At 40.8% G+C, this 14,962-nt stretch overlaps 1 protein-coding gene across 2 annotated transcripts in view; it reads left to right on the forward strand.

Annotated features, from left to right (window-relative positions):
* The window catches only part of PTPRT (protein tyrosine phosphatase receptor type T), a 453,418-nt gene that overhangs the window by 167,545 nt on the left and 270,911 nt on the right, over positions 1 to 14,962 (forward strand). For both annotated transcript variants that reach the window (XM_055722799.1, XM_055722800.1), the window contains exon 3: positions 10,776 to 11,047. In XM_055722799.1, the coding sequence (XP_055578774.1) occupies positions 10,776 to 11,047 (272 nt within the window). The remainder of the gene's footprint in view (positions 1 to 10,775; positions 11,048 to 14,962) is intronic.

A 14,962-nucleotide genomic window follows, 5' to 3' on the forward strand; every position in this document is an offset into this window, starting at 1 on the left:
AAATACTGCCGTTTCCATGGGAGGGGGGCATTAGGCAGCAGTTTATAGAATCATAGAATCATTCAGGTTGGAAAAGACCTTTACGATCATTGAGTCCAACCGTTACCCCAGCACTGCCAAGCCCACCGCTGACCCATGTCCCCAGGCACTGCTGGGGGGATGGGGGCTCCACCACCTCCCTGGGCAGCCTGTGCCAGTGCTTGGCCACCCTTTTGGTGAAGAAGTTTTTCCTCGGATCCAGTCTAAGCCTCCCCTGGAGCGACTGGAGGCTGTTTCCTCTGGTCCTGCCGCTTGTTACCTGGGAGCAGAGACCGACCCCCCTGCCCACAGCCCCTTTCAGGTGGTTGTAGGGAGCGATCAGCTCCCCCCTGAGCCCCCCCAGCCGCCCCCATCAGCCTTGTGCCCCAGCCCCCGCCCGTCCCTGGACACGCTCAGCCCCCCCCCCCGCCCCCCCCTGGAGCGAGGGGCCCGATCCTGCACACAGGGCTGGTGGTGCGGCCGCACCAGTGTGAGCACAGGGGGATGGGCACTGCCCTGGCCCTGCTGGCCACACTGTTTCTGACACAAGCCAGGATGCTGTTAGGCCTCCTGGACCACCTGGGCACACTGGGGGCTTATTCCCAGCAGTCCCCCCCAGGCCCTTCCCCGCCAGGCAGTTCCCAGCCCTCTGCCCCCACCCGCAGCTGCCTGGGGCCGGTGTGACCCATGGGACAGGTTACACCAGGGGAGGAGGAATGTCTGGTGTCCTGCTGAACCCCAAGCCCTCCTGAAGGATATCTGCAAGAGGCTTTGAGCAGACCGTGTCCGACGTCCCTACAGCGCGTTCCTGTGGGAAACCAAGGCTCGGCTGTAGCAAAGCCCTTGGGTACCAAGGACAAAGTTTGCAATGTCTTTAAATGAAAATATTATGTTGAATTATGGCCGTTCCCTCTGTTTTGTTTATTTGCTCATTTAAAAACCTAAACTTTATCAATTAAATCATTTGCCTACATTTTACCAAACTGTTAAGGTAGTGATTGATAGGCTAAATAGCTGTCAGGCTACTGGCATTAAAAAGCAACAAAACCTGTTCAGTTTTCAGGGTTTAGTGAACGTTTTTATCAGTTTTACAAGATGATGAGGTAATGAAGAAGGTGCAATTAAAGTTGTAGAGAATTCTTGTCTATTGTTTGTAGACAATTATGTGTTTATTATTACAAGGTTCCTGTACTTGATAGACTGGTATAGCTCCCTTGCTAATGGAGCTTTTTTTTTTCTTGTAGCTCTGCCAAACGATTTATAAATAATGGAATAAGGACACTCTTGAAGAATACTACATCAGTGACCTTAGCAACATTGAATGCTGGCAATGAATCTATTACAAAAGTTTTTCACTGTTGAGAATTTATAGAATTGTTTCTGGTTCTACAGCACAGACCATTTTTTGTTTGGCAGTGAACCTAGGCTCACAACTGTGGCAATCGGTCTTTTATTAGGGAAACATCTATGACGTCTGGGAATAAAATTCTAGAAATAACTGTGGAGCCTAGAGATAAGCATGAAACATGCAGAACAGGTGCCAGGTAGATGTGACTTTAGAGTAATGGCTCTTTTCTGAGGTTTGGTGAACAATTATTTCTGCTTTGCAAATCAAAATCTGAGTTTGTTGGTAGAGGAAAAAAGGTGGTTTGACCACTAATGCTGTTCCAGCACACATCAGTTGCAAAAGTTCTTCAGCTGATGTGTAAGGAGGGAAGGGCTGTGCTCTAGAGAGGCAGGTGGGAAGCGATGCTGGACATCACCTTGCACCACTGAAGTGAGAAATTTTGTCATGACTCTTTGTGATAAACTGGGCAGTCCCTATTACAGACTAGAACTGTTAGATGTTAGTGCTTTCATGAACTGTCTGATCCAACGTTTAGATCAAGCTTTAGGGGCACCCTGAAGTGTGGTTTAGTATCACTGCTGTGTTTCTGTCTATACAGATGTGAATTAACCTTTATGTGCTGATCTTCCACGCTGAATCTAACAGGTTTCCGTATGGAATACAGGCTACTAGAGACCACTCTGGCCTGTAGCTGAGGCTAGAAACTATCAACAGACAAAAGGTGCTTTTTTCCCCTCTTTTTTTTTTTTTTTTTCCCCTCCCTTGTCATTTCTGTAGTGTTACAGTCAGCTGTCCTGCAGTGCCAGGGTTTCTAGCTCAGTGATCATGCATATGTGAGAAATTGAGATAACGAGAGGTCCCTCCTGTACTTAAAAATTTCCTCTTGCCTCTGCTGTGCTGGATACCATCACTCTCCCAAGTTATTCTTTTCATTCCTGTTTTTATAAGCTTCTGCCTTAATTTTTCAGTTTAATTTTCTTTGGGCCAATGAAAAAATCCCCATTTGTTATTGAGGAAATTACAGTCAGAACCTGAAACCTGCATGTTAGCTTTATATTGCAAATATGTCAATCTCTATCATTGGTTGTCTCTGGAAAATGCCACAGAATTATGTAATCAAAAGCTATACATCCATGTTAGATTATAAAAAGACAGTAGAACAGGGAAGAAGCTATTTTGATGTGATGATTTTTTAATATGCTTGTAAGGTTAAAAGTGCATCCCTTTAACAAATAGGGTCCTTCCCTGTTTGTGAAGTGAAAAAAGCAGCATACAGAAGTAATAAAAATGGGCAAACCAGTTTTGGGTGGATCTCAGTATATGTTGCTGGGACAGCTTTAACCCAGAGCAGACCGCAGAGCTTCTGGACTGCACAGAGATCCTGTTGCCTAATGAGACAATCCCTCTGCTGTTAAGAGGGCTGAGGTTCTGAAACTTTTGACAAAACATTTAATCTCCAAGTCCCTGCTTAACAGCCTCTTGCAGAAATCCCATTATCCACCTTAAAGCCCTCTGCTAATTAGGCCCTCGTTGGCTTCATCAGTCATTTGATCTCTTTCCATCTGGATTTCACAGTTGAAGAGGGCTTGCTGACTGATCCACCAGCATGTAAAAGAGGCAAGCCACTAAAGCGTGGTTATTTTTTTTTCTTTTCTGTAGTCCATGATCTATTTTAATCTTGTTTGTTCTGTCAGGGGTAGTTTAATGTTTCCCATTTTGGAAGGTAAAGCCCCTGCAGTAGATGTCCTTTACTTCAGCATTTACTTTGGGAGTGAATAAAGGGAAGCTGTCATTTGGCTGGAGGCCATTCCTGGGTTGTTAGCATCTTTCAGTGTCTGTGGGTCACCTTTATTCAGACCTTGGAAAACATTTGTAAAAGGCATGTAGTTTGATAACACCTGTGATTTACTGTTAACAGTGTCTGGATGCTACTGAAAATGCCAGCAGTCATTTATGGCTCAATCAGTGAAATCAATGAAAAAGTCTGTGGTTTGCAATTATGAAACTGTGTGAATCCTGGTTTCCCTAGTTCTGAGCATTTTCCTATATTTCTTTGGTTTAATATAAAGCAAGAGATTTGCAAACTTCTTTCCTCCCAAGGACGTCTGGAAACGTGCAAACCAGACCCGCTTCTGTTTTACACCTAGTCTTTCAGGGAAGATTGTACCATAAATGCTTTACCAATCTTTGCTTTCTTTAAATAATCACAGCAAATGTTTGCAGTCACTGAAGCAATATGGGATCAGTCTTGTTCTCAGAGATTTTTCTTATGATACCCCCTGCCTCCCCAGCAACTTAATTCTTTTTGTGACATTAATTTGCTGAAGAAAAGCTCTTTACAAGTAGTGTTTCTTTAAAAAAATACTTTCCTATTATCCAACAATTTCCCAAGTGAATGAATTGTCCTCATGAATTATACTGAACTCAACTTGCAGTTTCTATTCATATTTATCTGTGAATCAAACTCTCTTTATTTCACTAGTAGATTAATTCGCTATGACCCGTGTTTGAGAAATAAACCCCAGGGGTCTGATTTTGTCCTAATTGAAAAGGGGATAGGAGCTATGAGATACACCTTGTTTGATTTTGAATTTCTACAAACGCTGCTGTCTGTAGTACGTTAGTCAGAGGGAAGAGGTTTCTGAGACTTGTTCAGTTGTTTCACATGGGTATGAAGAACAGGGATATGAAAATGTGAGAAGTGTGAAGCAGGTAAGTGTTCATAACTTTTCATAAAATAAAACCTACAAATTAAGTGGCAGTAGCATAAAGCACATGCATGGGAATATTTATTTTCCCCAGCACAATGTGTAATTAAACTGTAGAGCTTGTTGACATAATGCTATTCCTAACTGACTTTAACAAAAATTCTGGGAGGAAGATCAATCTTGAAGCTTGAAATGGGAAGTTCTGCTTTATGGTACCCTGATTCTTATGTTCTGCTTAAAGTGGTCACTTTGTCACTGCTGGAAACAAGTGCAGAGGTAGATGGATTTTTTCTTATATTGTCCTTAAACTTGTTTTTCATACTTAGTGTAGATGCTTTTCAGTGTCTGTTCTGTGGCATTCAGATTGACTCGACAGTATTATAAATACGTGCTTTTCCAAAACATACGGAAAAACATGAGATGTGGAAACCTTACCAGGAAGAATGTGAACTTGCTTAGCTGGCTGGCATGGGTGCCTCTTGCTTGATCTGTCCTTCTCTAAAAATACCTGTGATAAAGGACTTCCAGGTCAGTACATGAGACAGTGAACTGGCTCTGAGCCTAATCCATGTCCACTGGGAAAGACTGAAAGCATTCTTGCAAAGGAAAGTAACACCTCACAAATCTATTGAAATACTCCGATGTTTAAAAAGAAAAAAAAAAAAAAAAAGGCTATTAAACTGGATTTTATTGTTCAAGTGACTTTCAAAAAAGTTGCAATGGATTTCCAGAAAAGGACTCTTCCTTGAAAGAAGTGAGGCTGCAGTAGAAGAGACAAGGTGCTCAAACGTGGACAGACAAGACCAGCAGTAAACTGTTAGTAGGGGAGGCTGCCAGAGGTGCCCCCCTAGGATCTATGCTGTGCTCTGGAATGTACTCAGCATATCCTTGAAAGGAGGGTGGAAAGTATGGAGGGAAATCACCCCAGTGAAGCCGCCAGTGTCCTAGTGATGGGCTGAGCCATGTCATTGTCTGCGGTGATGAGCTGTCCTCTGTCTTGGCAGCCATAAGCATAGTCTGTGACAGCTTCTTGTGCATTGGGGATTCATAGTAGCAGACTTCTTGTATGTTACGTAAAACCACAAAGATGTACACTCATTCACTTACATAGATTAAAATGACTGTGGTAGATACTGTGGGTTACTATTCTAATAAGCACCCTTAGAACATTTTTGGTTTGTCGCCAGTTGGAAAAGCTTATTTCCCTTGTGGTTTTGATTAAAGTTTTCAAAGCTATCTTGGTATGTAGTTGAACTGCAGAATAAATCCTGCGTGGCTATCAGAGGCAGGACTTCATGCATTTCCAGGTTAAGGTGTTCTGGTCTGGGTGGGAGGTGGCGGTTAGATGGGTTAAAGCTGCTTGGATGGCAGCTGTTGCTGGTAGCTCTTGTTTGCAGATGGCATCAAACTGGGGGGAATGGTTGATATGATTAGGGGTAAAGCCACCAGTGGGGCTGGAGCACTTAACCTGTAAGAAGAGGCTGAGGAGTTCCCAGAGATTGTTCAGCCTAGGGCAGGGAAGGCTTTGGGGGCACCTAGCAGTGGCCCCCAAGTCCCTGCAAGGAGGTTTTCAGGATACAAAGTTAGGATCTTTGCTGCAGCGAGTATCTGGAGGATGAGAGACAACGAGTGTACATTGAAACAAGAGGTTTTGAACTGAATACAAGGCAAAACTATGAGGGCAGCCAAGCACCGGAGTGGGTTTCCCGTCGGGGATGGGCAGTCCTCCTGGGAGGTTTATAAGACTCAGTAGGTAAAAGCTCTGAGAAACCTGGTCTGACCTTATTGCTGACCCAGCTTTGAGCAGGGGCTTGGCCTGAGGCTCCTCCAACTCAGATTGTTCCATGTTGCTTTGTTTTACCGTAACGAGGATAGATGTCAAACATTTTTGGAGATAGAGTTGTTCTTTGGAAATAGGCAAAACTGTGTCTAAACCATGCTCATGCACCTGATGGAGCTGCTGGAAAACCCATTCCTTTATTTTGGGAAGGAATTTACTCTTTGAAAGAACATTCTGTACCTGATTCTGGTTTTCAAGGTTTTGGAAAGCTCATTTTGCAGTTGAACGTTGTGACAGCTTTCTTTTCAAGTTTACATTCAGTCTTTAATGGTTGCTATAATTTCATTTTTAAACAGCACAGTTCTTCAAAGCCAACAGTGAAACAGCATCAACTGAGGTCTGTCTGGCGATCATGAGGGGTTCTCAGTGGCTCATTTCTTCAGCTGTCATTTGTCAGAACACACTCATGTAATCTTAATGAACAATGTGCAAAGCCATTAAAAACTCAATTACGGCTTTCTTTTTACTGCAGACGTGAGAAAATGCAATCATAAAGTGCTGATGTGTAAACACAATAGCCACCATCTGCTGCAGAGTAGCATTTCAGCTCCAAAAAGAGGATATATGTTGCAGATGCATCAATAATAGGACGCTTATCGAGGCATCATTATGCACCAAGCAGGGGAAAAATTGAAATTTATGGCCAGCTAGAGAGCACTTCATGGTTTAATTCCCCAATTTTCAGTGGTATGTTTAATAACTATGCGAGAGTGCCGTTTTATGTTCCTGTCGTTTGAACAGATTTTTAAAAATGAATTTATTTACCCTCTTCCTGCTTCTGACTGATCTGAACATAACATGTTCACTTTTGGTTATTCAGGACAAAACCAGCAAGATATTAATTAATCTAACCTGTTGATTGAAGAGCACTAAATTTAATTGACCTGATATTCAGTCTGCTTTAATAAGTGTATACTTCTGTGTCACATAAATACGAAAAAACTTTTCCACAGTGTAGGTAAATATAGGTAAATTTTTTTCCTCAAACCTCATTTTTTCAGCTCAGTGTTGACTTTACGGCATTTGAACTTTCTGGATGGAAGTAAACAAAACAATGGGGCAAAATGATTTTTTAAATTTTTTTTTCCTACTGTTATTTTTTTTCAAAATTGGATATGCAATGGTCTAAGTAAGAGTTTCTCTAAGGTATCTTCTGTTTTATTCGGATTCTTGCCTGGAGACATTTACGTGGCTTTCAGTCATCCACTGAACGATAATTTCCATTTGTGACATGTTAATTCATTCCCTAGTTCTTTGTATGAGTGGAGAATATGACGAGTGGTTTGTTGGTGCCAGGTGTATCTATTTTATTTGCATATACAGGCCTATAAATTGAGAATAAGTCGCATCGACTTCAGTTCTGTGTTCAGTCTAAATGAGGCTGTCAGACTGAATCACAGTATGTCATTTTTTATGAAGAATAATAAGGAAAACCACACTTGTCCTTAAAAGTTTGGTTTTAATTCCTTCTTTTTTCTCTGGTGGGAGCAATTTTCCTGATCTCTCACTTACCTCTGAGTGATGTGTCCTGCCCTGACAAGCTTCGCTGGGCATGGACATTTATAACAGGGGAGCGGATCCCAGCTGTGGATCTTGGAGCATGCAGAGCCACCTTTTGCAGGTCCTAGGGGACAGGGGACCTGTTCAAGTTCACACTCTAAAAAAAGTAAAAAAGTGTACCGGGGGGTGTATTTGGAGGCGGGTGTATAGAATATAGGGTATACTTTATTCACAACTGAATTCTGTAGATTAGCATGTTCTTGTGTCTGATGTCAATTGTAGTTTTGATGAAAACTATAGGTTTACACTCCCTATAATGGCCAGGTGTGAATGTGCGCTGTGCCTTGACGAGCCAGGGAAAGGGTTTGTTGTGGAAGCTGCCACACGAAGTCTCTGCAGAAATAAGGGATGTGGTGTAGTTAGTAGATGACTGGTTTAAACAATGCATGAGTACTTTTCTCTGACAGAGATGGCACTATAAGTGGAAATTTTTCATCTTTTCCACTGTCATATAAAATAATATCTCTTATCAGGATTTTACTGGAGACAGTTGTGGTTTTATAGTATTTTTCTCCTGTATTGCTAGGCATACTGTATTAAAAAAATAATCATAAGCTATAAATAAGAAGCTATGAATAATTTGCATAAGACAATTGTTTGTAAGGCTATTTTAGTAACTAGGAGTAATTATTTTGCTAAGTGCTTTTCAGTGGATGGATATTTTACTTGCTCATATTGTCAGTCACTAGATTCAGGCTCCATATACTCTCTACAATTGTCAGCGGTTGCATAAAAGACCATTGTCAAACCACAAATAACTTGTGATTCATTTTTTTTTGTGGGTGGCAAAAAATAAAATTGTAATTATTGCTTATGCACTCTTTATAAAAGCCGATGGTTTTTCTCCCAGAGGAAAGCTTGTTATTTTTATATATTAATCTGTAAAAGTGAAATACTCCCTAACTTTTTCTGTCATTGAAACACCTACCCCAGTGCAGTTCAAGACTCTATTATGTTAGATGCAGTACAGCTTCAGATAGTTCTTTAGGGTAGCAATCCATGTATTATCCAAATAAAATTAAAAAAAGATAAATGAGGGAGTAAGATGCCCAGAAATGGGATGATGCACCCTATGATCTAATCAATGATGTTGCAAAAATCAGTTTTCCTGGGTTCCTACCTGGTGTAGCAGGTACTTGGTCAAAAAACTTTGTGGGTGCACAGCAGCTCTGCTTTTCTTTACTGTTTTAATTGGCTGTGCCATCATGCTCAAGTATGAGATCTGACAAATGTGGAACTTCACTTCATTGTGTCTTGTACTTTTTCGCACCGTGGCATTGAAATGCTGCAGGCGCCACATTTCACAGCAACTGCTGTACTCCTCAGTGCTAGACTACTGTTACTCAGCAGTTTTACAATGGCTTTCCTCCACTTTTCTCCTGATAATCTGGGTTCTTACAACTGTTCTTCTTTTATTTGTAAGGGAGGATAAGGCAGGTTATGTGTGCTGACAGAGATCGTGGAAGTGTCTTAGTCTTCAAAACCAGGCTGCCGGCTTTCCAGCCTGATGCCTGAACTGTCAGCCTGGGCTGCCTCTTCAAGCCAGTTGGCAATTGTGCTTCATGATAATAAATTATCTGAGGTCATAGAAAGAGAATCCAAATCTCAGTTTCTTAAAACATCAGGGGGGTTTGGGTGGATTTTTAAGAATAGTATGTATATGGTACTTGCTGGAGAAGGGGATCTTGTGGTTGATTGGGAGCAGTAGATTGATAGCGAACATTTGCCAGGATCCCACCCTATGGACTTGGATTATTAAAGGGAAACTGAAGAGTTTGGATTCAGCTTTTATGTTTCTCAAAGCCCTCACTGTGAATCTTGAATTTCTTGATTTGAGGCTTTTTTGATTTGCAGCATATGAAAGTGAAAGATAGGATTGCCAGAGAACATCTTGCCTATAAATTTTCATATTTTTTAGTACAGCCTCTTCCCTTGCTGTGCTTGCATTGTGTTTGAATTTTCCAAGGTCTCTAGAGTATGTGATTTTTATTTATTTTTTTGAAAGATTGACTTCATCTGCATCCGTGCTTTTGAATCCTTTACAAAATGCATATATATCATATAAACACAGGGGAAAAAATATGTTTGTGGGAGAAAGTTGCGGGTATCTGTTGATATAAATTTAGAATGTATGGCTGTTCACTGCACAGAATTGATCAAAATGTTTATCTGGTGTCACACTGCTACAGCATGGAATAGGGAAAGTCAGTAGGTTAGAAGTGAGGCAGGGCTTTTCAAACTCAATCTTCTGTGAACTGCAAGAGGCCAGCAGAGAAATAAGTTTGTAGCATGCCTTGGCAGCAGCATTGCAACTGAGAGTGTCAGAAGGGCTGTGTCTGATTAAAAATTATCATGCCTGGCTGCTGACACAGATTTCCCTCCCGCCCCAGTCTTGGTGTTCAGCTTTTTCTGAGCGTGAGTGTCTGTACACACATAAAGAAGCTTCTTTAAACAGAATTGAATCAAATAACTCTCATAATGTTTTACCTTATTGCTAACATTTGTCACCTTGATGCATCTGTGAAGAGATGAGTTGAGACACAATGTGCTATAAACTAACTGCTTGATGAATCAAGATGTGAGTTCAACATCAAGAGCCATGGTTAATATGATGCAAGCTTCCAGGTTAACAAACTCATAAATTGCCTTAGTATATATTTTCCTCCCTAAATTCAGCCTGTCCTTCCCTCCTAGAAGAATAATTGTCCTTGTTGCATTATTTCTAGTCAAGATGTTGCTGTTATGCTTACGAGCCTAATTCATCTGGGCTCTGAAAACTGGGTTTTTCTTAACGTATTAAACCTTCAAATGTTTATAGTGCCAAGGTGCAGGGTTCACAGGTACAGACTGGCACCCAGTGGATAGCAGCCACGTAGGCAAACCTCCACTGAGCATTTGGCCCACTGCTGCAGTTCTTGTACTGAATGTGCCTGTGGGGACTGCGTGCAGTAGGAGAGCCCGGGTGCTGCTCAGGGTGTGAGTATGCTGTTGTTTAGAGTGAGTGTTGTATCATGAGGTTATAAAATTATAACAGCAAAATAGTATTTTTATTTTGATTTTGAAGTTATCTAATTAAAGTGGTTCTAGTTGGCACTGAGCCTACTTGTGCATATACCCTGCAATTTTAAAATCCCTTCTCTCTGTTACCCAATAACAAGCTGAAAATAGCTAATTCGAGCTCTTCAGATGAACGTTTTGTTTTCTGGCTTCTAAGGGAATCGCTGACTTTTCAAATGGAGCTGTATTTATGGAAAAAGCCAAGCAAAGCCACTCTTTCTTCTCTTTTTGCTTTCCTCCATAGGCTCCTTCATGATGGTCAACAGCTCTGGGCGGGCGTCCGGGCAGAAAGCTCACTTGCTGTTGCCTACGCTGAAGGAGAATGACACGCATTGCATCGACTTCCACTATTACTTGTCCAGCAGAGACCGTTCGAGTCCCGGCTCTCTGAATGTCTACGTGAAGGTGAACGGAGGACCGCAGGGCAATCCCATATGGAACGTCTCGGGGGTTGTTACAGAAGGATGGGTGAAGGCAGAACTTGCCATCAGTACATTCTGGCCACATTTTTATCAGGTACGAGTTTGTAATATTTTTCTCTTTTTTTCTTTTGAACATTTGGCTATGTGTGAGCTAAGCTTTTATTAGCAATAGGTGTTCTGAAAACCAAATCCATCCCCCCCACCCTCCGACTTTTTTTCCTATAAGAATGACTTTACATATAGCAGTTCAATAGCATAAGGGTTATATAGGCTTCCTGACATACCTCGTCCTGCGTCACCGTTTTTATTCAGTTGCTGTCAGATCACAGAGTAATGGATAGGCTGCTGGGAGGCAAATTATTGGCAAGTTAAGAACCCGCTTGTTTATCATGAGACTGGCATGTAAACAGTCATATTGGCCCTACCCATAGCGCTATGTAAATGTAAATACAACTGAGTGTCTAGGTGTGTAATTGAATCTCTGCATAAATTTGCCTGAACAATTTTTGGCCTTTAGTTGGTTCCATAGGGAGGGACATTTGTTCACTCAGCTTTGCATCTGGACTTTTCCTGTGCCTGTATGAAGGGTGTAAGTAGATCAGGTACTAAAAAAATCTTGGACCATGTTATCAACATGACTATACTCTTCACTAGCTCCTCTGTTCCTCCGCTTTTTAGCACTGCTTGTAACATATTTTTAGTTGTTCTGTTAGGAAATATTTTTTTTTTAAACAGGCACAAAGTTAAGGAATGTAATGGGTAAGTTGTTTTTTGTTATATTAACTTTACAGCTACTTTTTAGTTGTCCACTTCAAACATCATGTGGCAACTTAACAGTATTTTTTTTTTTGTTTTAATTAGGTTGCACACAATGGACTCCCATGGTTCTTGTTAGGTGTTGAAGGCATGTTTTTATCTTGTTTTATATTCAAGAAAAAAATCCCCACCAAACAAACAAAAAACAAACCACCACAACAACAAAACCTGGGAGGTAATTGCACCCTAAATTTTGCAGGAAAAGCTGATGTACATATGATAGTAATAAAAGACATGAGTGAGAAAGAATCACAATAGAATAAACTGTGAAAAGGCAGCAAATAGTCTGTGGATAGAAAACAGCAGGTAGAATTGCTTTTTTTTTTTTTTTTTTCTTCTAATAACTGGGTAGGAAGTCTATAAAATCTGAGCTGAAGTAGAATGCTTTAATGTTCTGCCTCTGAAAAAGAGTTGGGGATATCAGCAGAATACAGAGCACACTATGCAGGGTGAGAGGAAGGGATAAAGAGATGCAAATGTGTCGAAAGTGGTGTTTTAAGAGATGTGCACAACTTGTCACCTGTTCTGAAACTGTATTAAAGTGCTCGTACTTCACTCATATTAACATAAACCTGATCATGAACAGGAACTTGCTTCATAGTAGGTGCTCCACAGAGATAACAGAAATGATCTTTCACCCTGATAATCAGTGCTTGAAAAACGTGGAAAAGACAGCCTGAGCTCACACTTGGAGGGAACCTTTTCTCAGATATACCAATAGTAGACTTCCTGAGCCTGCCTTACTTCTTTTGCAAGTCTTTTGCAGGTCAAGTTTGCTTTTCCTAGAGCAAAAGCTCCTTTAAATCAAACAAGAATTGTTCACTGCAGTACAAAAAATGAACAGATTGGAAGCCAGCAGTAACTGTTCCTTCCTAGAAAATACAAGGGTTTTCTTTTTTACTTTTTGTTGAACAGGGGTGATGTTTCCTTCTGCTTATAATTTTATTCTTATTCCTTAAGTGTGGCTTTTAAAGTCTGAGTTCTGTCCTACTGTTATGTGGGATCTAATACACTGATTTATCATCAGTCCCTAATTTTATGAAACAGCTTCTGTTGATGCAATCCTGTGACTTTCTACTTTTAATCAAGGTTTTTAAAAGAGAAACAAAACCAACGTAAAAACCAAACCAAACCCAAACTTTAAGCTTTCAAAAGTGAAGAGGAGAGCACACTGAAGGACTTAGGCTGGCAAATAACAGTAATTTTGACTAAAGCACCACTGCTGGCTAAAGAAGTCCGGAGGCGGCAGGATGACAAAAGCTTGGGTGTGCTGTTGCCTAGGGAGTGTCTCATTTCACACTTACAAGCTTGGATGTGCCATCGGAGTGTTATTTGTCAGCTTTAAATCAAAATTGCATGCCTGGAGAGCTCTTTGTATGCAAAAAGGCCTGAAAGTATGTTCTGTATTTCAAAAGCACCAGGTAACGCAGGAAAAAAATAGCATTTTTTCTAAATAATGAAGTCTGTGTCAGGCAAAATGGGAATTATTATCTTAATGCATGGAAAGCACACCATCTTAGATTGCAGTGTGCATCAAAAACTCAGTTGGGCAAAAAATCTGAAACTGTTTGCCCTGGGTCTGAGGGTTCAACAAGTACTTTGAGTTCTGGAGATGTGACTAGTGGAAAAATAGTAACCAAGCCTATGGCCAGAGTTTGTGTGGTAGGTCTGGCAGTTCCGTGCAAGGGTCATAGGAGTCATCTGGATCCAAAAGCACTCTGTCGAGATACAAATGTGGGGATTGTGGAGGTTTATAATGTCTACCCTAGAGTTACTCGTACTTGGATTCCCAGCCTGCAAATGTTTTTAGTGTAGTGTGAAAAAGCCATAATAGTTCTTGGAGAAAGGTAGTACATGTAATCTTGAATTATTGCTCAGCATAAGGATGAACTTAGTCCCAGAATGCACCAAGGGCAGCACTAGAGTCTGCCAGGAAGAGTTTTCCTGATGTATAGCAAGGACCATTATTGATCCATGCCTGAAGAAAACTGTTGTACCGCAACAGATGAGCCAGGCTACGCTGCTGACACAGACTACGCTGGTACATAGCAGCAGTGAAAGGTAGGATTGTTTATTGGTAAGGAAACATGAAATGACTTAGTGTTTGCAATTCTCAGCATTTAAGAATGTTTTTTAAGAGTAAAGCTTTGCATTTTGTCACCTATATTAATTTCTGAGGAGCTCCTTAAATAGAAGCATTGTTAAATGCCTACGTCTAAATCTTTATACTACGTTTCCGACTGAAGTTAAAAGGACACGAGAGATGTTTAGTGTGACATTTGCAGAACAAGCCCTGTAAGCATTTATACCTGCTTTTTCCTTATGCTGGGTCTCCATTCCGTTTCAGGAAAACCTGGGTGCTTCTCGCTTTGATAGGTCTGAGGCACTGCAGAATACAGAAAAAGACAACAGTGCGGAAGTCTGAACAAGAATATCTGACTGTAAAGCAGAACAGATAATAGAGTCTGTCAAAACAAGACTGTGTGAATTGAGAGATCCCTCCACTCTTTTTCAGGGGATTCTGCACCAGTGTGCATGGGTTTTTTAAGGGGTGACTCCGTTGTTACTGGCTTAAGTTATATTGTGCTGTATTAAAGACTCTGTACGTGTCAGTTATTAGCAAAGACAGTTCTCTATGTGTTGGTGCTTAATTTTGCCATGCATTAATAGCTAATGCAAATGCCTTGGAGAATTTTCCAAGTTCCTGGCTTGCAGAAAATTGAGAATTAGTTTATTGTGGTTTATATCTTCTCCCAAATGCAAAACTAAAATAAGATTTTGTAGCTGTAATGTTTTGCTTTAATTCAAGTCTGAAGGGAGCTGCAGTAGTTCCTTGCATGACCTTCCCAGTTAGTGTGACTTTCATCATGAATAAAATTTCACTTCTAAAATAATTATAATTTCCAGACTAAGGATTTGTATTGTACTCTTATTTTATGCAGAACCTAAAAAGCCTCTTGGGAACCTTGATAACACAAAACATGTGTTGATGTTTTTGGGATTATTTTTTCTTTCAGAGACTTGCTTCTTCCTATTGGTCCTTGACAGCCTAATTTTTGTCTACCCTCCTCTGGAGTAGAAATTTGGTTTCCACGTATTGTTAGCAATTTGAATTTTCTTAGTTTATATCTTTGCCTGTTAAGTTTTGAGTTCTACCTGTTTTTATCATGTCTGTCTTGTAATGGATGCATTT

This window comes from Falco cherrug, chromosome 10 (assembly GCF_023634085.1).
Source record: "Falco cherrug isolate bFalChe1 chromosome 10, bFalChe1.pri, whole genome shotgun sequence".
Classification (NCBI taxonomy): Eukaryota; Metazoa; Chordata; class Aves; order Falconiformes; family Falconidae; genus Falco; species Falco cherrug.